Source organism: Prionailurus viverrinus, chromosome C1, assembly GCF_022837055.1.
Source record: "Prionailurus viverrinus isolate Anna chromosome C1, UM_Priviv_1.0, whole genome shotgun sequence".
Classification (NCBI taxonomy): domain Eukaryota; kingdom Metazoa; phylum Chordata; class Mammalia; order Carnivora; family Felidae; genus Prionailurus; species Prionailurus viverrinus.
The window spans coordinates 133,349,757-133,375,797 of record NC_062568.1 but is presented as its reverse complement, the minus strand read 5'-3'; the positions used below and the strand labels follow the sequence as shown (position 1 = coordinate 133,375,797).

Here is a 26,041-nt window from a genome sequence, read left to right as displayed (position 1 = left end):
GACTAGACTGTACAATATGCAGAAAAGAATTTAGGATTGGGCATTGTTACGGATTGAATTGTATCCTACCCCCAAATTCTTATATTGAGGATCTGAGCCCTAGTACCACTGAATGTGACTTTATTTGCAAATAGGGTCATTACAGATGTTTTTGGTTAAGTGAACATGAGGTCATAGGTGAATAGGGTGGGTCCTTTAATCCAACATGACTGGTATCCTTATAAAAAGGGGAAGTTTGGACACATACATGCACGTAGGGAAAATGCCATGTGAAGATTGGAGTTGGGATGCCTAGAAGCCAAGGAACTGCAAGAAACTAGGAGAGAGGCCTGGAGCAGATCCTTCCCTAGAACCTCCAGAAGGAGCATGGGCCTGCCAACACCTTGATCTGAGACTTCTAGCCTCCAGAACTGTTAAGACAATACGTTTCTGTTGTTTAAGCCACCCATCCTGTGGTACTTTGTTATGGCACCCCCAGCAATCTAATACAGGCCTGCTAGAGATGGGGATGGAAAAGCGCCTAAAGAGACTGCGTCTCACAAGTCTGAAATGAGACAGACAAGTACATCTAAATGGAGCTGTACTTTTTTCATCTTCCAAAAAGACACTGATGCTCAGTTGAAATAATAGCAGGCATAAAACTTGGACATACCACATGGATATACACATTTTATTGTTCCCTTGACTGTTCTATGAAACTGAGTAAAGTTACATTTCCCGATTCAGAGGTTGCAACGAAAACATCCTGTTGGCGAAAAAGGGGTAAATTCTAATAACAGATGTGTTGGTTTCTCACGGTAGAGAGAGCTTATTCTGTTGGATATTCCCAATAATCGTGCTTTCTTTCCTCTAGCAGATGTTGCATGGAATGACAGCAATAAAAACGTGTTCCCCTAGCTCTTAGCTCCTGGGATTTGAAAAATGGAGTTTCAAGTTGAATTTTTGACTCCTATGAAGATTATAAAGAAACCACATGAAATAACAATTGTTGATGTGTTGTTCAAAGACGAATTAGATTTTGCTCAATACGTCTGCACATTTGGCAGGCAGTGCAAATGTAAACGTGGCAAATTCCATTCGGTCTACACACTTCTCACCAAAGAAAATGAAAAGATACTACCTGTGAAACACCTTCTACACCTCGCGTAGAAAAGTGCCACAAAGAGATGTGATTTGCTTACCTATGTTGAGGCTTTCATAATGAAAGTTCTTTCTCACCTTTAGCTTCCTCAAAACCTGAAGAACCAATGAGAGTTTTGACTTCACAGAAATGGAGGGAGATGGCTTCCATAGACCTGTGCCTATAAGATAGCTACAATTATTGCCAGCATGCGTTGGCCAGCCGTAAAATCATATGTGTAGAGTGTGAGGTAAAGAGAATGTCCTTCTTTAATTTGGAAATAAATCGAGGATGAGAAAACAGAAAAGTATTACATTAAATAATCAGATATTCATGTACTGTTTCTTTAAAACTGATGACTGCTGAGGAACCCGTAAGCATCTACAAAAGGATGAACTATTAGCACCTCTGTTAGTTAATGTAGTCTGAGGGTTGTGACAAGCATACAATGGAAGAATGGCTCATTTGGGGAAATAAGACTGCTTCTGAACTCAAAAGCATTGCCAGAAAATGGTAGCCACATTGAAGAGGATTTTCTTCACTAGAACTGTAACTTATTTGGAATCCATTTTGTATGCTTTGCAGTATTGAAAAAGGATGGATATTTTAGAAGTGGATAGTTTATGTGATGAATTTGTACATGCAAAAGACCTTAGAGACAAATAGCTGGTCTATCAAAACAAGCCTATAGATACAAAGTGGATGGACCTTTTCAGAGAGCTGGGAACTTAATTCTTGTAACTCCAAAAAGCCTACTGTTGCTAGTAAAAGTCTCAAGTATTTTATGCTCACACCTTTGTTAAAATATTTAGGTTGAGGTCATCCTATTGGAGTGATACTGTAATGTGGATTCCTAAGAGCAGAGCTACAAGTCAAAGTAATTTTATGTTGGACTGTATTTCATTCTTGAAAAAAAATATGTGTGTGTGCGTGTATATGTGTGTGTGTGTGTGTGTGTGTGTGTGTACTTGCTTGTGTACACGCACACACACACACCAAAGGCTGTAGGCAGTTCAGAGAAGTAATACTGGAAAAAGAAAAAGAAAAATCTGTATTATGGATAAGAAGATGTCACTATTATTTTTTATTAAATATAGGTAACAACTATTTAATTAGTCCCATTGTATTTACATTCTCCTTTTACAAAGTCTCAGATTTATGTCTCTTAAAAATATATAATAATGGAGCCTCCTAAATTTAAATATCCAAAAGAAAGTTAAAAGGGCAAAAGTAACCTAAAAATATTACAGTTTCACGCACTTTATTTGTTAAATTAGTCCTATTTTTAATTACGACTAATTACCACTATTAACTAATCTTGTTTGTTTAAATAAAAGCTTTTATTGTAACAGAATAGTAAATAATACAGAAAAATATATAATTTCAAATAAACACCGACTCTTCATATTTCCGTGATAAAGTCGTGACACATGTACATAGTTATTTCTCCTATGTTGTCATGTGTGCTTGGACTGGTATGGCTATGCCTCTCTTGACTTGAGGTAAAGCCAGTCACTCCCTGTGCACAGTACTCACCTTGCCCACTGCCTTTGCCCCTTTGTCCCTCCTCCTTCCGTTTCTCCTCATCACACGTTTCAGTTTCCCTAAGGCCAGTGAGTTTGAGATTATAAAAAGTTCTAGATTAGTTTTGGAAAAGCTAATTCTTGAAACCAGCTCTGAATTTTTAATCTCTAAAATAATTTCCGTGGAGAAGAACTGAAAACCCTTCAAATAAAAAGGGTTTTTTTGTTTTTTGTTTTTGCTTTATATTCCCATTTGGAAGGCAGCATGTATATAGCTTTTAGGACTGAAGTTCCATGTATACCTAATGTTTTGGGGGCAGGTAGGATTATTTCTTTTTATGTACAATCATAATTCTGATTTAACTGGAAGTGGTGGAATGACTCTATTTACCTAGTAACAGTTTTTAAATTACATGAATTTTTGGAATGTATACGTTTGGTGTTCTTTCTAATGCTTATTATCTCTGCTCTACTTTTCCTATTATTAAATTCATACAGTGTACCAGGTATTATGTTTCTAAATTCAGAAAGGTCCTGAAAGTATGGGTTTTAGCTGTAGGATCTTCCGATTGACAAATATTTTTTCAGGTCAAATGTGATAGATCAGTTTTAGCATGTGTTGTTACATTTGGCAGATAAGCATCGGCTCACAGGCTCACATGTTGTTAATTAGGATATGAAGTACACTTTTGAGATTTTAAGGTGCTTTCATTAATAGATATAAGAATGAGTTTCTATTAGGTATTTAATTGCTCTAAAATTCCTCAAGTGCTGAAATTCATACTACTTTGGTAATTATTTCTACAGCAATTTGAGGATGCCGTTACTGATGGCTATTTGCAGAATTCATTAATTCAACATGAGACAACAGCTTAAAATCTGTTTTTATAAATGAACATAAGTGTATACAATATGCTATCTTTTAAAAATAATGTAGAATTCTAGTGACATTTCTAATTTCTCATGAAGAAAATTAGGAGACTTGGTCTGTTTTGACATTGTTTTTTTTTTTTTTTTTTCAACGTTTATTTATTTTTTTGGGGACAGAGAGAGACAGAGCATGAATGGGGGAGGGGCAGAGAGAGAGGGAGACACAGAATCTGAAACAGGCTCCAGCCTCTAAGCCATCAGCCCAGAGCCTGACGCGGGGCTCGAACTCACGGACCGTGAGATCGTGACCTGGCTGAAGTCGGACGCTTAACCGACTGCGCCACCCAGGCGCCCCGACATTGATTGTTATTTTATGCTGAGAAGTTATTGAATGTTCCTTTAATATTTGGAAATTTTGATAAGAATGGCCTCCCTGACATCGTGTTTTATGTTTATCATCCAGAAGGATGGAGTACTGGCATACATTGGGAATTTTCGCCTGCTTGCAGAACTTTCCAGCCCCTTTGTGAATCAGCGGTAAGTTATTGATATCATTATTTTACACTTATGCTGTTTACCTTTAGTTTGGGGAAATTTTTTTCCAAGATCCTAAAGCTACTAAATAAAAATGAGAATATGTGATATGAACTGTTACCACCATTGTGCAAATGAGGAAAGTAAACGTTGGAGGGGTTGGAGAAACTTGTCCAAGATCCCCTAGCTAGAAAGTGGTGGTCCTAGCTTTTGAACAGAGCTCTCTCAGAAAGGTGATGATGCTTTATAATACTTGGGTTCATCTTGGGTCCTGTTCATATTCTTTTTTTTTTTTTTTTTTAAGTTTATTTACTTTGAGAGAGAGCATGTGTGAGCACTTGTGTGCATGCATGCGAGCAAGGGAGTGGCAGAGAGAGCATGGGGGAGGGAGGGAGAGAGAGAGAATCCCAAGCAAGTCCAAACTGTCAGTGGGGAGCCCTATGTAGGGCTCAACGCAGGGTTCAAACTCGAGAACCATGAGATTATGACCTGAGCCCAAATCAAGAGTCAGATGCTTAACCGACTAAGTCACCCAGGTGCCTTTCCTGTTCATATTCTTGACACCAACTTACTCCTGTTCCCAAATTCTGATATTGACATTACCTGAGTTCCTCATTTAAGAAAAACAGTGTTCTAATTTTAGATTTACAGAAAAGTTGCAAAGATAGCACAGGAACTCTTATATCCTCCTCACCTAGTTTTTCCTATTGCTGATGTCTTCTATTACCCTGGGACATTTGTCAAAACTGAGAAACCGATATTGATACATCACTCTTAAGTGACCTACAGACTTTGTCGGATTACACCAGTTTTTCCATCAGTGTTTTCCTTTTTGTTCTAGGATTCAATCCAGACTGCCACACTGCATTTAGTTGTCATGTCTTCCTGGTCTCCTGTAGTCTGTAACAATTCTGAGTCTTTCCCTGTTTTTCTGACTTTGACAGTATTAAGAAGTACTGTCCAGTTATTCTATAAAGAGTCCCCCAGTCTGGATTTGTCTGTTTTTCTTATGACTAGATGGAGGTTATGGGGTTTGGGGAGGAATTCCATGGAGGCAGAGTGCCCTTGTCATCACATCGTATCAGGAGGTACATGCGTCCACATGACATCAGTGGGGATTTGAACTTTCATCACATGGTTGAGGTGGTATTTGCCAGGTTTCTCCACTGTGAAGTTTTTTTCTTTTCCTTACTCTGTTCTTTAAGAGCAAGATACAAAATGTAGCCCACTCTCAAGGGAGAGAGGGAATTAAGCTCCACCTCATGGAGGGAGGTAGTTACTCATATTTGCCAATGGATTTGTAATGAGGCTTTATTACCCTTATCCTGTCATTTAACGAGGTCTACTGATGTTTTTTTCTGTGCAGTGTTGGCTGTTCCTTTCACTCCATATCCATGGTCCTAGTTGGGGACCTTCGGGATGTCCATGGTTCACTTACTGCCATAGCCTTCCAACTGACTTCCCTTGTTCCAGATTCACCCTCTCTTCAATCCTTTCCTCACAGTGCTGCCGACGTAGTGTTCCCTGTGTTCCATTTTCTATACCTTATTTTCTTCCAAAAACTGAATCCTGTTTAGACTCTTCTCTTTGACATTCATTGCAGCATGCTCCCTGTGTCTCCAGCCTTATTTCTTACTACTCATTAGAGTCAGGTTTGAACACTTACTGTCTCATGCACCTCTGGGTTATTCTGACGTTTCTTTCTTTATTCACATCATCCATTTACCCTCCATCTTTGAAAAATTTACCTATCTTTAAAATCTTAGGTCAAAGTCCCAAGCCAGGGGAGGCTCCCATGACTGCATGTAGCCTTTTGTGATGTAGTATAGAGATAACCCAGAGAATTGAAACTGTCAAATCAGACTCATGTGAGTTAGAGAATATATCCGGTATTAAACCTTACTAATAATCTCAAGGATCCTGATACATCAAAATGGGTCCTTTTTGCATTGGGTCCTTTTTGCATTGGGCACACTCTGGAAGTTATCTATGAGGGCCATAAACAATATGCATAGTTCATATTGCGGACATAGAAGGACCTTTCTTGGTTATGACACATCTCCATATAATACTCAGATAATTACATAACTTATGTAACATTCCCCAGAGGGTCAGGCCCCATAAATCTGTACATCCTAGGTTTGTTTGCCATAAGCAATCCTAGAGTAGGTTAAGTCCTAAAAGCATTCGTGGATGAGACTCTCCAGCAACACATACCATTAGTCTATTTATTGGGAGGCCTGTCATTAGTATGCTTACCAAGCAATTAGCCTGATCTTTTTTTCTTGCCAAAGGTGGTGGGGGAAGGGGGAGGAGTGGTCCTTCCACCCGCAAAACAGGAAAGAATGGGTTATAGATCTGCTGCTTAACCTTTTCTTTCCCAAGTGCTTATACACTATCTTATTTTGTATGCCACTGTTGCGGATGGTGTAATCTTTTTTTAACATTTGCTTATTTTTGAGAGAGAGAGGGAACATGAGCAGGAGAGGGGCAGAGAGAGAGAGAGAGACACAGAATCTGAAGCAGGCGCCAGGCTCTGAGCTGAGAGCACAGAGCCCGACGCGGGGCTCCAACCCATGAATCGTGAGATCATGACCTGAGCCAAAGTTAGACGCTTAACCGACTGAGCCACCCAGGCACCCCTATGTAATCTTATTTTTTGAGGAAGATAATCAGTTCCTTGGGCTCTGCCGTTTAATTTTTTAAAATAATAATTCTTCTGCAATCCTCAAAGACTGAAATCGTGGAAGTATAGAGCAAAGAGCACGTTCTTTGAAGTCAAAAGACCCACATTCAGACCCAAGCTCTCCCACTTACCATTGGACATGAGTGGAAGACTATTTAATCTCTCTAAGCCTGGTTTCTTACCTATAAAACAGGGATAACGATGCCTATAGGCCTCACAGTTTGTTGTGAGATTCAATGAGATTTCGTGCTTGCCGTTTGGTATATGTTCAATAAGTTCTAAATGACGTACATATTCAGTATGCTAAACTGGAAGTGCATAGTCTATACTTACTTTCTCTACGTTTTTGTATCTTTTTTGCTCTTTAACTCATTAAAGTTAGGCTTCCTCCTCTGTCATTCTGCTGGCACCGCTTCATTAGAGGCACCAGTGACTTCTAGTTGCGAAATCGAGTGAACTCCCTTGGTGCCTGTCTTGTGTCTCTCTGTGGACTCGATGCTATTCCTCACCTCCTTCTAAGGCCCAACTCCCTTTGCTTTCATGACACTGCACTCATCTGGTCCTTGTATTTCTCTGACCATCCTCTCTCACTCTCCTTAGTAAGAGACAGTTCCGTACATGCTGGTGTTCCCTGAGGCTCTCTTCTGGGCCCACTGATCTTCCTCTGGGGTGGCCCAGTGCTTCTCCCTGGGGTGAGTTCTATTTTCAAGGCAGCAGCGATTACCTGTTTGCTCATTTCGGCATAATGAGCAATGTGTGAGTTTTAAAATCAGATACACTCAAGTTGCAATTCAACCTTGTCACTTAACTGCCCTGACCTTGGGTAAGTTATTTAACATCCCTGTACTACAGTTGTTTTCTCCTTAAAAAGAACATATTTAATACTACGCACTTCTTTGTGTCTTAGTCAAGTGTTTTCTCCTCCCAGGTGGCACATCAAATTCAACATGTCTAAAATAGAATGCAACATATTTCCCTCTGTAGTCTCATATCCTCTCGTTCAGCATGTGGCCCAGCCATTCTTGGTCACTCCCGCTCGATATGTGGGAATCACCTTTGACTGTTCTCCCTTACCCACATTTGGTCCATCACCAGGTCTTACCAGAAAACCTCCTAAATATTTCTTGCCTTGGCCACTGACTCTCCATCTCTACCGTCAGTGCCCTCGATCATCATCTCTTGCCTAAGCTACTGTACCAGTACTCTAACCCTGTACTACCCAGTAGGGTAACCACAAGCCACATGTAACTATTTAACATTTAAATTAAGTTAAAAATTCAGTTCTCAGTCTAACTTGTAACATTTCAAATGCTTCACAGCCCCATGTGGCTAGTGTCTACTGAATTGGGTAGCACATCCATAGACCATTTTCGTTACTGCAGAAAGCTTTTTAGGACAGTGGTGTTCTAGACTGCAGGTTGGCAAACTAAGGCTCGGGGGCCAAACCCATTGCTGTTCTTTCGCAAATGAAGTTTTATTGGGGCACAGCTCTGTTCACTTGTTTACATGACTGCTGATACACTGCAACAGCAAAGTTGATTGTGACAGAGACCATACAGCTTCCAAAACCTCTTACTTTATGTCTACTCTCTCTTTGTGGAAGAAGTTTTGCTGATCCCTGCTCTAGATCGTCTACCTGTCTCCCGTCCTGTTCCCCTTTTGTCTCTCTTCTCTCTCAGTATCTTCCATGATGATCCCCCTAAAACCCAAAAACGAACATGCAGCTTCCCTGGTTGAATCCCCTCAGTGGCTCCTGCTGCATTACAGGATAAGATGTGGGCTCTTCAATGTGATACAAAATTTTCCAAGAATAGCTGTCTTCTCTCTTTCCACCACATTTTTCCCTCCAAAATCTCCTCTCATTCCAACTTGTCCATATGCTGAAAAGGTCTCCTGGCTCATCCTTCAAGACTCAGCCTGAGGATTATTTCCATCACTGAATCCCATCTCTTTTGGGTTGAGCTGGGTGTCCCTCACCTGTGCTTCCACAATAGTGACATACATTTACCCCATTAGGATTAGTGTATTTTATGATAATGTGTTCTCTCTCTCTCTCTCTCTCTCTCTCTCTCTCTCTCTGTTTCTTCTGGTTCATCTCTGTGTTCATTAGATCAAGGGTGCAATTTTGTTCAACTTTGCATGGTCCAGCACTCCAACATTGTCTGGCACATAGTAGCCATTTAATTGCTTTTTGAAAAAAATGACCCCTGGGAAGTGATCAGTTAAACTTTAGCATCTCTTGAATGTGATTCAGATTATGAGACTTTGAAGCAGGAGAAAATTAACTGACGCTTAAAGGAACTTCAATTTGTTTTTGTTTGAAACTCTCTGAGAACTCATAAAATTAGAGATAACTTAATTCTACACCTTTATCTAAAATCTTTGAGTCTTTAGTAAATTAAGAAAGGGAGAAGTGTGTTTGGAATGTGAACAAGAAATGGTATCACGGAAGAGCAAGCAGATAGTAACAAAATCAAGCGCAGCCACTTAAGCTCTCTTAGAGTTTTCTGTTGGTTAATTGTTTTCTTTAGAGTTTGTGGTATTTTTATGTTTTCTCTATTTTGGAGCTTTGTATAATTTAAGAAGACACATGGGATGCATGTGGTGGCTTCTAGAGGGAAGAGGACTAAAATAAAGCTTAGACACCTGGGCTTCAGTTAAATTTCTGCTGCTGAGTTATACCCGTGCATCAGGTTTCTTTTTATAAAAACTAATTCAGTGGTGGTAACTTCTTTCTTCCCTAAATGCAATGAACTGTCATGAGGACATATTTATGCATTGCATTGATATTAAAATTCAATATCTTATAAGAACTTTGTACATATGCTCCTTGATATGTGAATTCAGTACTTACTAAATACCTCCTCAGTACCCAAATGTCCCAGTCCCTGCCTTCCGGGACCTTCAAGTATGGTGTCTAGTGGTGTGTCTGTGTTTGAGAAAATAGGACTTAAAAATAGAAAATAATGAGCTAGTAAAACAAGACATTATGTGAAAACAAAAAAGTGCTGGTATTAATGGTGTAAAACAGCTGCTCTCAAACTTGTAGATCTCATAAATTATTGAGGACTTGAATGAACTTTTATTTCCTGTGGGCTTCTATCTATTGATATTTGCCAGATTGGAACTTCAGACTGCGACATTAAAAATATTTATTAATTCATTTAATAGCAACAATAATATTTTATGTCAACATAATGTGTTTTTTGTATGAAAAATAACTACATTGCCAAAATGAAAACAATCCTAGAGGGAACAGTGTCCCGGGTGTACATTTTTGCAGATCTTTCTGGTGTCTGGCATGATGGTATTTAGCCGGATTCTCAGGGCTGGCTCTGTTTTCAGTCTGTTGTGAAATGTTGTTTTGGTAGAAGCACATGAATAAAAAACAAAAAGCAAAAAATCCTGGCCTCTCAGAGTTAATAACGTAGTAGGAAAAGGTAGAAACACGTTAGTAGCCTTTTCACATAATTGTGGATATTCTTCTTGAACATTACACCAAAATACACCAAGAGGTAGTTTCTTAAAGGTTAGTTAAATGTAGAATCTGAAACCATATCAACAAACTTTCTATACATAGTTACATTCAAGTCCATTGGTCTTTCTTGCGCTTTGAATCTTTTGCACATGCCTAATTATGTAACATCATGCTTTGGTCATTTGGCCGTTTGGGTCACTGAGTTATGTAGGTCTTCCAAATGTTGGTACATTTATTAGTAATATTAAAAAAAGTCACATTAGTATCACCACTGATCTCATTTAAAGAGTCTAAGTATTGGGAGGCTACCAAATTCATAGTGGCAGATAAAAATTTTCCAAAATTCTGATTTTCATTTGAAAGTTCAAATTCTGTTATTGGCAACAAATACAAGCTTCTTCTCTCAATGTGACAAACTCACTTTTCATTTTTGAGAAAACGCCTGCCAAATACCCGAGTTGAAATAACCATAGTTTTTCAGGGTTTTTTTTTTTTTTTTCAAGTACAAATGATGGTCCATGGAAAAAGCATGTAGTTTAGCTCACAATTCAAATCATCATCCAAGGGTATTTCCTCCGGACAACTATTATACTTTGTATACTTAGACGTGTGTTGTATATACTTCCCATTTTATCACACAGAATATTAAAACAATATACTCAAAGGCCATGATTCAATGAAATTATTATTCTTCATTAGGGGCGTTCTTAAGTGAAACTGGCTTTATCCCCCCACCCCTTTTTTAACTTTTTTTTTCTTTTTTTCTTTTTTTTTTTACACTCTCTTGTTTTAAACTGCAAGAGTGTGGCAGGAGAGAATACAATGTCTACTAGTACCATTTTGTGCCATTGCCATGATTTGCACTAAGATGCCAGGTTTATCTACCAGTGCTTTGCACCGTCGTTATAGAAGTCAGCCCAAGGAGCAAGGTGGATAATATTTTTTTTTTTTAATTTTTTTTTCCAACGTTTTTATTTATTTTTGGGACAGAGAGAGACAGAGCATGAACGGGGGAGGGGCAGAGAGAGAGGGAGACACAGAATTGGAAACAGGCTCCAGGCTCCGAGCCATCAGCCCAGAGCCCGACGCGGGGCTCGAACTCACGGACCGCGAGATTGTGACCTGGCTGAAGTCGGACGCTTAACCGACTGCGCCACCCAGGCGCCCCAACAAGGTGGATAATATTTTAATGTTATTATGAAAATAGTTTTCCCCTGTGCCCCCTCCAAAAAGTCTCAGAGGTCCAGGGACCACATTTTAAGATCTATCATTGATTGATATTTGCCATGCAAGTCTTCACCTGAGAAGGTGGGAGCTATCCTTAAAATGTTTTGGGATGATTTTAGAAGTGGGTGGGGAGGGGAGGCCCTCCATTCAAGCAGGAAGAAATGAACACGAGTTTTTAAAAAGTGACATAAACATGCCATGTGAAAGAGAAACCCAGACCTGTAGGATTAAAGAGTATGCCTTAGGAAGAGGGTGGATAGGCATAGAGGGTATTGAGTGTCAGAGCTGATTGAACTTGATCCAGTGGACAGTGAGAATGTAGTCTAGTAGAGGAAGACGTTCTGAAAATAGCCCTGAGTTAATTGTAGTTTTTGGTATTTGTAGGATAGATTGGAAGATTGGAGGCAAAATGTAGTGTTAGGAGGATAGCAGACAGCTCTTAGTTTTGTGAATGAATGGTGTGATTTCATTAGTCCTGAAAATAAATAGGAGTCCAAATTAGGCTGTGGGGATAGAGAAAAGACAACGAAATAGAGATTTTCAGGGAAGAAAAGGGGATTTTGGCAATGGATGAGAAATTAGAGGTAGATAAAAGGGATGAGTTTAAGATCACGTAACTATATACCTTTGAGGAATTTACCCACGAAAATATACGGAGTATGAGGAAGACTGGGGGCGGGGAAGGTGGTGGATTTGGCCTGGAGATGTTAGATAAGAGGACAAACAGAGCATCTGAGTGGAAATGTAGTGAGAGGTACAGAGAGGAATTTTGGGATGATCAGGTAGAGGTGACATTTGAAGCCATGAGAAAAGATGGCATTTAAGTGATAAAGTTTAGTGTCTAGAATTGAAACATAAGATAAGGAAGATTACATACAATGAAGGGATAGTTTAGAAGGGGAAGGAGAGCCAAAATAATATTGGGGTGTGGGGCAACTTTTCTAAAATTAAGTTCCTGAACCCCTAAAATTTCAGGATTAATATTAAATACCAGTGTTTACATGCCTGAAAGAATTACATTTGCAACCAGGATATAACCAGAGTCAGCTCACTGCCCAGTCTCTGTGTAGAGTCCCAGAAACAGTACAGCATCCAAAACCTTTTTGGAGTTTTTCCAAGGATGTCAACAAAGATCGTTTGTTACTCACAGAAACACTTCTTAAAATTCTCTTCGCTCCTCTTGAACTCACAATATCTCCAAGACCCTGCAGTTTTCCCAAGGCTCATTCAAACTTCTGATCCTTAACTCCCAACTCCAGAAACTCCCGGAACCATTGCTGTGTGGAGGGATTGATTCTATGATCCCATCCTCTTTCCTCACGTTTTTTCTTTCTCTATCTGCAAAGAACCTTCCTGCTCTTTCCAGATGTGAATTACACCAAATAATACCTTGTTTTTACATGATTTGTAGTTAGTACCACACTCTGCACAGTTAATTCCCAGGACTTAATTGAAAGATTCAATTTTCTTTAGAAGGGCAGTGGAGGAAGAAGTGCTAAATGACCAAAGACAGATTTTTCTCTGTGGGGTTGGGTGAAGATTATAAACGCCTACAATTTTCTATCTTTCCTGTACACCTGTCTTAGTAATAACTGTGGATGGTGGGTAAAAGAGTGTTTTCCCTCTGTTCTTTCTTCTCACATGCATGTCTTCCTTCTTCTTCCTGCCTGTTTCCCTTTCAGCTTCAATACATATGTTCACAAACTGTTGGCCTTTATTTGATGGAATGAAAGTGTGTTCAAATTAGGGAAGATGTAGATGCCAACAAAATAAGTGGTCCTTATGACGTGAGAGAGGAAGATAAGAGTATATAAATATTATTTCACCTTGTATTAATATATGAGCTCTTCCCTTTAAAAGAGACTGACTTAAAGACCAGGCACTAGTCACATGGAAAAATTGGCAGATGATGAATATGGTTGGTGATTGCATAGTAAAGCCAAAGGACAAGTTCCATAAGTCTGGATTTTTACATAATCACCTTTCCACACAATCAAAAATTTGGAAAGTACATGAAGTGCTTGGAGAACAGGAAGTAGTCTGGACCAAATATAGGACTTATGAAAAGAGAAAAGACTAGAATCAAGGGAGACCAGTTAGGTCAATGTAGTCATCGAGGTAAGACATACTGAGGACCAAAAATTATAATGGCAGCAGCGGGAATGGAATGAATCAGGAAGGGATAATAAGGAAGACTTTTAGCAAATAAAATAGGGCTTGGTTACAGACTGTGGAAATAGTCTAGGGTGACTGCAAGTTTCTGATTTGGATGACTAAGTCATTGGTGACACCGTTGTTGAAGATTGGGAAGATCAGTAGGTATAAACTTCCAGTTATAAAGTGAGTGGGGATGTAAGGTACAGTGTGGGGAATACAATAATGTATCAGCTTTGTATGATGACAAACATTAACTAGACTTACTGTGGTGATCAATTCTGGTGTATACAAATGTGGAACCACTATGTTGTATACCTGAAACTAATATACTATGTTATGTCAACTATACTTCAGTTTCATCAATCAATAAAATCTACAAACCACGCACACGCACACACACACGCACGCGCATTTTTCACAGAAAGACCTGAATTTGAACAAAGAAAAAGCAGACATTGGGATGCGTGTGACACATGAACACACAAACTGTACTGAAAAGATGGCCCCTGCACTCTTTCTAGTCTTATCTGGCTGTCTGAAATATGGCCATTTAATTATACAAAACAATTTTGTATGGCTCAGTGTTATATGAAAGCTTGCTTGTGCAAATTCCTTAATTTTTATATTAGAATGGCATTTATTCATTAAAATAAAAATGTTTCCATGTGTCAAAAACAAACAAACAAACAAACAAACAAATGATTGGGAGGGTCAGAAGAGAAACAGGCGGTTTTTGTGGTGGTGGTAATGTAGAGGAGGGGTTGCCAGGCAGGGAGTAAGGTATTGATTCTTGGCATGTTGAGTTTTAGGCATATTTGAGAATTTGTGATTTGTAAATGCTCGCCAAAAATTAGGTGAAAATGCTCAACAGTAACTTAGAAATATGCAACTACAAGTAGTCTGTGTGAGAGAACTTGAAGTCAAAGATTTGTGCTAGGGTGGTGAGCCTCTGAGAGTGGATGAAATGACCGTGGTAGCACATATAGAAGGGAATGGTGTTTGGGAGACACACATATTTAAAAAAAAATTTTGTTTAATGTTTATATTTTGAGACAGGGAGAGACAGAGCACAAGCAGGGGAGGGGCAGAGAGAGAGGGAAACCGAATCCAAAGTAGGCTCCAGACTCTGAGCTGTCAGCACAGAGCCCAGTATGGCTCTAACTCACGAACCATAAGATCATGACCTGAGCTGAAGTCAGACGCTTAACTGACTGAGCCACCCATGCGCCCCTGGGGGCACACATATTTAAGGGACAGGCAGAAGAAGTGGAGACTGAGAAGTGTGATTATAGGGAATCAAGAGGAAATAGTATCATGGAAGTCAGGAGAGACGGAAGTGTGATGGTTGGCAGTGTCATATGCTATAGAAAGGCCACCTGAGATGAAGGCTAAGGTGAGCCCACTGTCTTGGGCCTGGGGAAGCCACTGGTGACCAGTTCCTTTGCAGGGGAATGTGATCATATTGTACTGCGCTGTGAAGTATCACAAAAATGTCTGTGAATATACTGTTGACTTCTCTCTCAAAAAGTTGATAGGGAAGACAAGCAGAGGAGAGACTTTTGGATTAGAATTGAGCATGTTGGTGAGAAAGAAGAAAGGATCGATCTAGATGGAACAGAGGAAGGGGAGAATTGATGGACTAAAGTCCCAGAAGGTGGAGTGGGGTCCTGAGCATGGCAAAGAAGTATACATCTGAGTATAAAGGTAAAGGTGCCCGAAAAGAAATTTCGAGACCCTGAGGTCAGAGTTTGGGGAATTCATGCTTGATGGAACCTTAATAACTCAGTAGTTAGAAGAGGCCAGTTCCTCTGCAGGGACTAAGAGGTAGAAAGGAATGAGGAAGAGAAGTGACTTGAGTGGTGACACAGAGGTTGGAAGCACTTTATGGAGAGTGTAGAGTTAAGTAAAGGGACTAAAGCAAACTTGAGAATTCAGCAGAAGCCCAGCTCTCTTTAAATTATAGTTGTGCCTGCCATTTCCCTTAATATCTGTATGGGTGAGGAGGGGCGCCTGGCTGGCTCAGTCAGTTAAATGTCCAGCTTCGGCTCAGGTCATGATCTCACAGTTTGTGGGTCCGAGCCCTGCGTTCGGCTCTGTGCTGACAGCCCAGAGCCTGGAACCTGCTCCTGCTTCAGATTCTCTCTCAGCCCCTCCCCTGCTCATGCTCTGACCTTCCTTCTCTCAAAAATAAACATTTAAAAAATATATATGTGGGTGAGGAATAGTTATTTATTGAGTTCTTAATATGGCAGGGGGAGATTCTTACTGTGTGTGGTAACAGCTTCCTAGCAGAAAGGAGGTCCTGTCATCGTCCCCAGGTTTGTAGAGCTAGACCTGAGGCATAGAGGTCAATAACAGGAAAGCCCATGCAGGTGTTAAGTGGCAGACGCAGGCTCTGAGCCCCGGCAGCCTGTCTGCAGAGCACAGCACCCACCTGCGGTGTATGTGACGTGCCTGGGAAAGCTGGTGTAATGAGCTTTTGGAGGTAGGCAACAAGGGTGGGATGGGTGAAGTGGCGAGAGACCTGAGGGCGCTGATAGGTCTTCTGAAGCCAACCAAGGTCAGGGAGGTAGGAACGGAAATAATCAAAGTCTGAAGGCTGATACTGAGGGACTTGAGAGTCAGGAGGTCAAAGAATGGCTTTAGGTGGAAATAGGCAAAGTGAAACGTGGGATGCTAAGGGTTGTGATGACAGAGGTCATTTGAGTGATCCCAAGGCCACCGTATAGTCGAAGAGGTGAATGGCTGAGGGTAACGGGAAGTCCTTGGAGTAGAGGAGACTGTAGGATGGAACATCTGGATTAGAACAAAAGATTTTGACTTGACTGCTTCAGTGACGCTTTTCCCATTTGTGATATTTTATTAATTTGACCATTGCTGCCTAAATAGTTTCTCTTTTAATTGCCTTGAATAATTGAGCTTCTCTCTTGTCACCCTACGTACACTTAGAAATTGTAACATACCTCTTATCCTACCAATTACTCCTACTTGATCTTTTGATCTCTCTTAGTAAAATATTTTAAGGTTTTCTTAACTGTTAAGCTTTAGCTACCGAGGCTGAGCAGTTTCTAGCTTAGTCATAACTAATTCAGCCAAGTTAAATATTAAGATACATGGACATATTTTACTATAGTTACAACTTAATCTCTAAAATAATGAGGTAAAATTAGGCAAGATCTTTTTTTAAGGAGAAAAAAGCAGAATAGAGAAAGTACTGCAATTTTAAAAAGAAGCTTCATTTAAGAATAATTTTAGGGGTGCCTGGGTGGCTCATTTGGTTAAGCGTCCGACTTCAGCTCAGGTCGTGATCTCACGGTTCATGAGTTCGAGCTCCATGTCGGGCTCTGTGCTGACAACTCAGAGCCCTGGAGCCTGCTTCAGATTCTGTGTCTCCCCCTCTCTCTGCCCCTCCCCTGTTCGTGCTCAGTCTCTCAAAAATGAACAAACATTGAAAAAAATTAAAATAAAAAAATAATTTTAGACGTCTCCAAAAGTTGCAAGGAAGTTACAGAAGGTTCCCAAAGACTCCTCTCTGTTGTGATGGTTTCTCAGACTTTGGTTGTTTTTTGAGGAGTCCCGGTCAGGTGTTTTGCAGAGTAGTTCTCAATTTGGATTTGTCTCATGTTTTCCTCATCATTAGACTCGGGTTATGGGTTTTTGGAGGAAGACAGTGTAAGTAAAGTGCCATTCTCACGACAGTGTGCCAGGCCTGAACACTATAAACATGACTTATCACTGTTGATGTTCACCTTGCTCACCTGGCTGAAGTAGAGTTTGTCACATTTCTGTTTTAAAGTTACTCTTACTACATCACCTGCCTTCTATACTGAACTCTTGAAGGGAGTCCCTGTGAATAGCAGTGGGGAGTTATGTTTCAACTCGTTGAGATTACAATATCTACATAAATCATTTGTAATTATTCTGTACAGGATATTTATCTTTTCTCCTCCAATCATTAATTCCTTCATTTGTTTATATTACTATGGATCCATGAATATTTATTTTATACATCAGGTTTTTTTTTTTTTTAATCCAATACCACATTATTTATTCATTGTTTACTTTGTTCAGAATGTTACAGCTTTTGCCATTGAATTCTTTCACTTGGCTTCTGTGGCCCTTTGATATAACCTTATCATTTTGCTTTTGAGCACTTTCTTACTTTCTGGTAGTAAAAAATATTCTAGATCCATATTGTATGTATGTTTGCATTCATTTTTTTGTGTGGACATAAATCAGTTGGGAAAAGTACCTAAGAGTGTGATTGCTGGGTTGTATGCTATGAATATGTTTAGCATTGTGACTGCCATATTGTTTTCTGAAGTGGCTTTACCATTTTATTCTCACCAGCAATGCTTGAGGGTTCCTGTTGTTCCATATCCTTGCCAGCAATCGGGATTTTCAGATTTGGGGATCTTAATTATGTTTATAAATATGCAGTAGTATCTCATTGTTTTAATTTACAGTTTTCTAATGACCAATGATGTTGAACATCTTATCATATTCTTATTTTCCTTTTGTGTATCTATCTTCCCTGATGAGGTGTTTAAGGTCTTTGGCCCATGTTTTAATTGGGTTGTTGCCTTATGGTTGAGTTGTAAGTGTTCTTTTCATACATTGGGTATATTATCCTGTATGTATTTTGAAATATTCTCTTCCAGTGTGTGGGTGTCTATTTTAACAGTGACTTTCACAGAGCAAGTTTTTAACTTTAGTAAAGTCCAACTTATCAACATTTTTTTTCTACGGTTTATGATTTTGGTGTTATATCTAAAGTACTATCGCCAAACCTCAGATCATACAGATTTTTTTCTCGGTTTTCTTCTAGAAGTTTCATAGTTTTTCATTTTACATTTATGTCTGTGGTTCATTTTGAGTTATTTTTTGTGCAAAGTGTGAGGTCTCTGTGTAGGTTCATCTTTCTGCATCTGAACATCCATTTGTTCCAGCTGTTTGTTGGAAAAATTATGCTTTCTCCATTGAATTACCTTTACACCATAGCCAAAAGTCAGCTCAGTATATTTCTGTGGGTCTGTTTCCAAGCTAACACTGTTGATCTTTCACCAATGCCATGCTGTCTTGATAACTGTAGCTTTATATAGCAAGTCAGTCTTGAAAGTGGGTAGTATGAGTCTGCCAACTTTCTTCCTTTTCGGTATTGTGTTGGCTATTCTAGGCCCTTTGCCTCTCCATATAAATCTTAGGGGGGATGTTCACTGAATTTTAAAAACTGGAAACTAAAATTAAAATGGTTAATCCTCAGCGATGCAGAGTAAATGTGATGCTTTTAAAAATTTTTTCCAGGTGGTTCTTTGAAGCTCTGAAGTATCCTAAGTTTTCCAAGGCTAACGTCATCAATGGAATTCTCATGACAGTGGTGTTCTTCATCGTGCGGATTGTCTCGATGCCTCCTTTTTATAGCTACATTTATTCTGTGTTAGGAACAGAAGCCTACATAAGGCTTGGATTTTTAACCCAATGCTCCTGGATCTCTACTTGTATTGTTTTGGATGTGATGAATGTCATGTGGATGATCAAAATTACAAAAGGTTGCGTCAAAGTCATCTCTCTCATCAGACAAGAGAAAGCCAAAAGTAGTCTTCAGAATGGAAAACTTGACTAAAAGTTGGCTATTGATAAGCATACTTTATTACTACCCACATTATATCTACTGATAGGATGAATTCTCGGCATGTTCTTGTGCTTCTTATTAATTATACTTGTTATCGAGGGTTTCAGTGCTTTCTTTTTTTTTTAACCTTTAGAAAAGAGAAACTAAAACTTAGCTCTTAGTCCAAAATTTCGTTTCTGATTTTCTTCTGCATTATAAGCATGGATAAAATCTTAAAGGTTCAAATAAAAAAATTATAAATATAGTGGAGAATCGTTCCAGAAATCTGTTAACCTGCATTGGTATTTTTCTCTGTGAAAAGATGACTATTCTAATTTGATGCACTTGTTTTGTGTCACCAGGTTTTCTGAAAGAATGGAAACTGCTTTTAAATTTGTAAATAGCTCTCCACCTTTCATTGTACTGCGCTCATTTTGTGCTATGGCTGTCAATACCTGGGGAGGGTTTAATTTCTGAATTGTTGAGCTGTTCTTTTTCTTAGGCTATTAGTAATAATGTATTTTTTTTTTGTTTAGATATTCTATCATCTATTAATGGTGAAGTATTTTGCTTGCTTTGGGAATATTTAATTAGTTCAGTCATGGAAAATCCTTCTTTCATTTTTCGATTTTTCAGACCTCACTTTATTATTTCTATTTTTAACATTTTATCAAAGTACTGCTTTTTTATTTGTAGTAAGGCTTAAGACAGATCTTTCAGAGCTCCTTGAGAGATGAATTCCTCTTTCTAAAAATGCATGTTGTAGATGACTATTTAGGCTAATAAGAGGAATCATTAAGAAAAAAGCTTTAACACTGCTGTCTCGGTTTCCCTGGCACTTTTTCCATGAAAAAAAAATATGATTTCTATTTGCAAAACCTCCCTTAAGTTCAGAACCCAACATCATCAGCACCAAAGTGTTATGCAGTGTGTATATATCATGCTCCTAAGGTAGGCCTCTCCTTGATGAGACCAAAACTCTAAAAAATCAGTATTCACATTTTACTCACAGTTCACACCCATGCTTGCTTAGTCAGTATTTTGAGTGCTTTGACTTTCTATCTTTCCTAAAGTACAGGGGGAAAAAAAATAGATAATTTAATCCAAGTATTCTGATCATCAATATTCTTGTCTTATGCGATAATACATGACTAGGGACTCTGGTTTTTTGTTTTTTGGGTTTTGTGTGTGTGTGTGTGTGTGTGTGTGTATAAGTATATGTTTGCTTTTTCTTTGATTCTTGCAACCCAAATATAGAATTATATAGTTATCTATTATTGCCTTTATTTTTCTCAAGTACTTGACTTTAATGATTGTTCGTACGTAAGAAAAAAAGAAATTTAACCAGTGACAGATACTTGAATTTAATTGAACCCAAACCAAAAGATCGAATCCACTCAGTTTCTCAGTTGGTAGAAGAATGATTCTCTTTCATTGTTCATGTTATGATGAATCAACTTTGATTTAATTTGACTTGATTTGATTTGATTTGATTTGATCTGGCTGTCTAATGCAGATAGAGCCTGATAAGTTTTAGACCATTTAAAGAAGGTAATTGAAATCTCAGTCAGTGAGAAAATCAAATTGATCAGCTTATACTAGGTATACTTATTTTTGAATGACTTAAAGTAATGTAAAGTATAGGTATTTGCTTTTAAAGCTACTGATATTACATTGATAATTTATTACCAAATCTTGTGCCTTCCACATCATAGGCACTTAAATGTATATTGGTGGTTTAGAGAGGGTAGGAAAGCACATGGTTTTATCTTGTTCTTTTCTTGCTCTTTTGCAAGAAAACTGACTTTTTAAAAGGAACACATTTATATTAGAAAACTATTTTGGAAATCAATTCCTTTAGAAAGAAGCAAAACTTGAAATAAATATTTTTGACTCTTTGGATATTTCTATAGTTTCTGAACAGATTTTAAACCCACCACAAAATGAAGTCAGTATAAAGCAATATATTGCAATGTATTGTAATATAAAACTCACTGCTCAGTGAGTTTCCATATAGTAGTTTGGGTTTTTATGCTTGCCACTTCATGCTTAAAACTTCATTTTTACTTTCATTGACAGTACTTTTCATCAGTATAGCTGCTCAGTGAGCAAGTGTGTTTAAAATAGCAATGCTTTGAACTAAAGTTTGTCATTCCCTTGGTCAGCAATTCTTATTTTGTGCTGGCTGCATGACAGCTAATTCAACATCCAGATTCAATACCCAAAAGTAGAAGCTCCATGTTTCCTCTCACAACGCACATGAAATGGAAGAGACACTGCAAACTGCCGTGCTACTTTAAATCAGATTTTCATAGGAACTATACTTCGCTCTTCTAGGATTGTGTCCACCTACCTAAGATACAAGGCGTTAAAGACAGAACATATCATTTATTAAACGATGAATTTTTCATTTATTAAATGACAAACTTTTGCTAGACATTTTACATATTAAATATTTTGACTACATGGATTAATTTAAATGATTCTATTAGGCGTTCTGATATTTAACAACTCTATTAAAATATTTGTAGAACATAAAAGCAAATTGGTATAAATTTTTAAGCAACTCTATTTTTATAGAAAATGATTAGTGACAACCTGTAACTATAAAGATGTTCTTTGAACATGTAGTAGTCTAAAAAAATAAACGATTCTTACAAAATTTTAGAAATGAATGAAAATCAGCATGCAAGATCATAGATTCTGCATCTGACATTTGGGAGAATTTAAAAATCGTGAGTTTGAGTTCATAGAGTTTGCATTCTTGTGTCGAAAATCTTTCTAGTGAGTATTGTTTGCATTTATTTAAAATTCAAAATGGAGTTACATATGAGTAAAAAAAAATTAACTCCTGCATAAGTTGTGTCTTGATACCTTATAGTGAGTTAAGATGCAATTTTTATTCCACCTGTTTTATCCCACCTGTTTAGTTTTGTTGTTTCATGGGCTAGCACTGTGTTAAGAGAAATAATAATGTCTTCACCATTCCTAAGGGTGACTGATATACCGTGGATGCCCCAGTACTATTGTAAAGGTCTAGTTTTAAAAACTGCCTAGTATATGGGTGTTTGAATCAAATCCTTTTCTAAATTTTAACCTACTTGATTCAATCTCTTGCTAAACTATCAGTTTTTAAATTGGATACTTTCTTTGAGGTGTATCCGGTGTTTGGAGAACCGTCCCTTCACGGGCATGAAGGGCCAGCTTTATGCGTTACACCATTTGTCATCCTGGGTTAGAAACAGTCTTATGGAGATGTCTAGGGGAGAGTTGTAATATTCATGTTCTGTTTTGCTTTTGAGGGAAATAAACATGTTCCAAAAGACACTATTAAAATAAACGTTTGAACAAATTTCTGTTTCTAGGTTACTCTTAACTCCAATACATAAATATACATATGAATTGGCTTATCAGTGGTTTACTCTGTTGCTTGAAATGGAAAAGTCCATGTCATTGTTGACATCATCACTTATATTCGTGGAAGACTATGCATTTATATGTTTTGAATTCCAGAAGAAGCAAACTCGTAGAATTTTATCAGAAATGTGGCACAGTGTTTCTCCGCAGTTATGAACCAGCACAGCAGTGAGATCCCTCCTGTGTCTGGAGACCGTGGGCACACGCACAAACCGCCCAGCCTTACCCACAGCTGGTTGACGACAGGCACACTAAAGCTACCGAAAGTGAGTTTTGACATGAAACATACGTAGTACGTGTGAGAACAGTGGGAAGCCAGCAGGACCTGGAGTTGGAGACACCACGACTGATTTTCCCTTAAAAGTCATGATGCTCCTCCATCATGTAGAAGTTTCTCTCTGAATCCTCCCAGCCCTTCCATCTCCTCCTCTTAACACCCTGACAATTTTATCGGCACCTCCATCTCTTATGCCAACACCTTTCAATGTCAACTCTCGAGGCTTCCCCATGCCCTTAAGCTTCCCAGCCTATTGTGGCAAATTTCAAAGTATTCAAGTATGTTCTTCCAGGGCGGGGGGTGGGGGGGAAGCATTACAGTAAGTTTAAGTGGGAATCAGACAAACCATAATTGCTAAGAGGCTTTGGGAAGCCATTTAGTACTTAATAACACTTGTTACAAGATGAGACAAGGCTAATGAGACTATAGTTTTATTGAGAAACATCTGTAGTCTCTTTCTTAAACTGGCTCAGCAGGAAGAGCTTTAGAATACGTTTCAGCTGGGGAGTCATTGCAGGCATGCACATTATCTAAATGCTCTTCCTTAGACCCTATGACTGGAAGAGGAGGAACTGAGGTGTCTGTGGCAGCGTTACTGAGTCCTGCTCTTTAGTTGACCAAATTTAGTTATGGTCGTGTATCCTTTAAAAACAAGCCCATCAGCAAGTGGATTACTCAGCATATTTTACAAGTGCAACACCCAAGGACTTGAGCCCTGTCCCTTTCCAGCCTAGACTTCCAACTGCCTCTATATAGCCCTGGTAGTAAGTTGTACCTTTATTTGAAGATATTTTGGATAACAATGAAGAACTGAAGGCTAGCTGCTAAAGATTGGGTTGTTTGCATTGAAAATGTTTACACTGATTCCTTTGAGCAGTAGACAGTTTTGGTATCAGGCCCTATATATAAGACCAAAAACAATGAGAAATATTTCTAAATCTTAAAGATAGAAATACAATACCTCTGGCTAAAAACTCGTTAATTATCATCTGTATATGTTTTTCTTTATATCTTTACATAATTCTTTCTGTAATTAAGCGCGCGTTAGGTGTTTGCTGCTTCTTGGTTAATGAAGCCTGAAAATATAACTGTAAATAAAATATGCTATATTTTTTCTGTTTCTTGCTTGGTTTGCTTCTAGTGTGGTCATATCTGCTTTTTACTTAAGGAATTTTTGCATAGATAATATTCTCTTACTGACTTGTAACTAGGATGGTTATGAGGTTTTTCTGGTAATTATTAGAATTTGTAAAAATAACCTTTAGACATAGATTTCATTTGAAAAAGTTACTCGAAAATTGCAGCAAATGTGATAGCTATAGTGATATATACAATTTTTTTTCTAGGAATATATACACATTACTACTTAATTGTTAGAACGATTTTGGAAGTCTTTCAAAATACATTTAACACTTTGAGAACACGCCTTCTAATTTATTTCCATAAGGCTGAATGAAGAACTTTGTTTTCTTTACAAAATGTGAGACTTGGTAATTTACACATCAGTGTTCTTCGGATTTATCAGCATTTAAAATAGCAATTTAGTATTCTTTACTTTCGTCTCTGGTTGTGCTTAATTTGGAGGGGATTACTTAATATCTCTAGGTAATTCCCTTAACATTTTCAAATGTTTGTATACTTTATATGTGTGCCAATTTAAGGTATATGCAACTCCTAAGCAATAATCTGCATGTTATACAAGGTTGGCATTCCTTTATCATGACAATTTTATTTGATATGAATTTTAAGAATGTGTATAAAATTAATATCCTATATATAAATCATCCCACCTCCCAAGGAAAACCTTCAGATTTTCTTGTGTTAGAACACTAATGTGGTGCGAAGCTTTGTATTTTGTGAGAGAAAATTAATAAAACCACAGTTATTTAGTGCAAAAGTTCGAGTCTGCAAAGTGTACACTTTAATAGTAATTAATGAATACATTGATGAGAAAAATTACTTTCCTCCAACCCAATCCTCTCTTCTAGCTCTTGAATCCTAAAGCTCCTATTTATTTTTCACGATGCTTATAGGACTTGTTCACCCTGCTCCCTCCCTTCTCTCCCTGAGGTCCCCGCCTTGGAACAACCCGGAAGGCCCAGCAGACAGCATAGTCATGCTTGTTGATGGAAGGAATGGTGCTATCTAATCAATAGGCTCTTTTAGATTAGGTAAAACTTTGGCAGTTATGTTTTTAATCTCCCTCCCCGTGTCCTTTAGGCCTCTCATGCGGTCTCAAGTGTTTTTTGCCAAATGTCTTGGCTGAAATTCCTCCCTTCTCAAATTGCCCCTGGCCTTAATCTTGCATCTTGGTCCGAGAATATCCAGTAGATCAGGAAGCAGAGAGCTAATTGAATAGAATACTGAAGTGGTTTGGCCTTTGGAAAGAGTATCATGAGTCATGCTTCAGAACATGCCTAAAATGTTGTGTCAAGACTGGCAAAGGAACAGCTGAATTTCAAAATTAAAATAGCAGCCACAGCTGTTAGTGGAGATAGGCCACAGGTAAAATTACAAGGACTGAAAACCCCTCGAAGCAAGTGTAAATGGGTGCTCTCTCTCTCACACCTCAGGCGGTCTCAAAGATGAGCCACCCTTTATTTCCTGTTCCTTCGTCTTTACCAAAGTTAACTTACTGCTTTCCCTCCCTGTCATGGGTCTTGGACATGCACAAAATAAGCAAGTTGGCAAATTTGCAATTTCCCCCCATTCTAGTAACTGATAATCTGTTCCTAGATGCTCCTCACAAATCAGACTCTTCGCAGCTGCTTGAGTAGCCCATGGTTGCTTACGGCACAGTGCTACTAGGCTTGGAGCCTGACTCCCACCTTGGCGAAATAGCCCCTTCCTCTGCTCATCTGCCTCCCGCTAAATTCTTCCACGTCTAGTCTTGTCTTCTTACCCAATTATACCACTCCAGAAGTTACCCGGGAAGTACTTTCAAAGAGGACTTGTAGGGAGAAATGAAATGTAATATGGGTGATGGGCTGCATTTCTAGGGAGTATAAAGTTCAGGGATAGATGGAAATTTGGGAAGAACGACACAGAAAAGGCAAGGTAAACTTCAGGAAATAGGAAAAACAAAGTAATAAAATGCTATGCAGGTAAGCTTTGCATTTTGGGTGACACGAACTTCTCAAA

General features: G+C 38.5%; 1 protein-coding gene across 4 annotated transcripts in view; it reads left to right on the top strand.

The window, feature by feature from the left end:
- TLCD4 (TLC domain containing 4) overlaps positions 1-24,797 on the top strand; it is a 99,894-nt gene extending 75,097 nt beyond the window's left edge. For all 4 annotated transcript variants that reach the window (XM_047871536.1, XM_047871535.1, XM_047871537.1 and 1 more), the window contains 2 exons: positions 3,977-4,050; positions 18,900-24,797. In XM_047871536.1, coding sequence (XP_047727492.1) covers positions 3,977-4,050; positions 18,900-19,218 — 393 coding nt within the window. In that variant the 3' untranslated portion in view covers positions 19,219-24,797. The remainder of the gene's footprint in view (positions 1-3,976; positions 4,051-18,899) is intronic.
- The last annotated feature ends 1,244 nt before the right edge of the window (positions 24,798-26,041 follow it).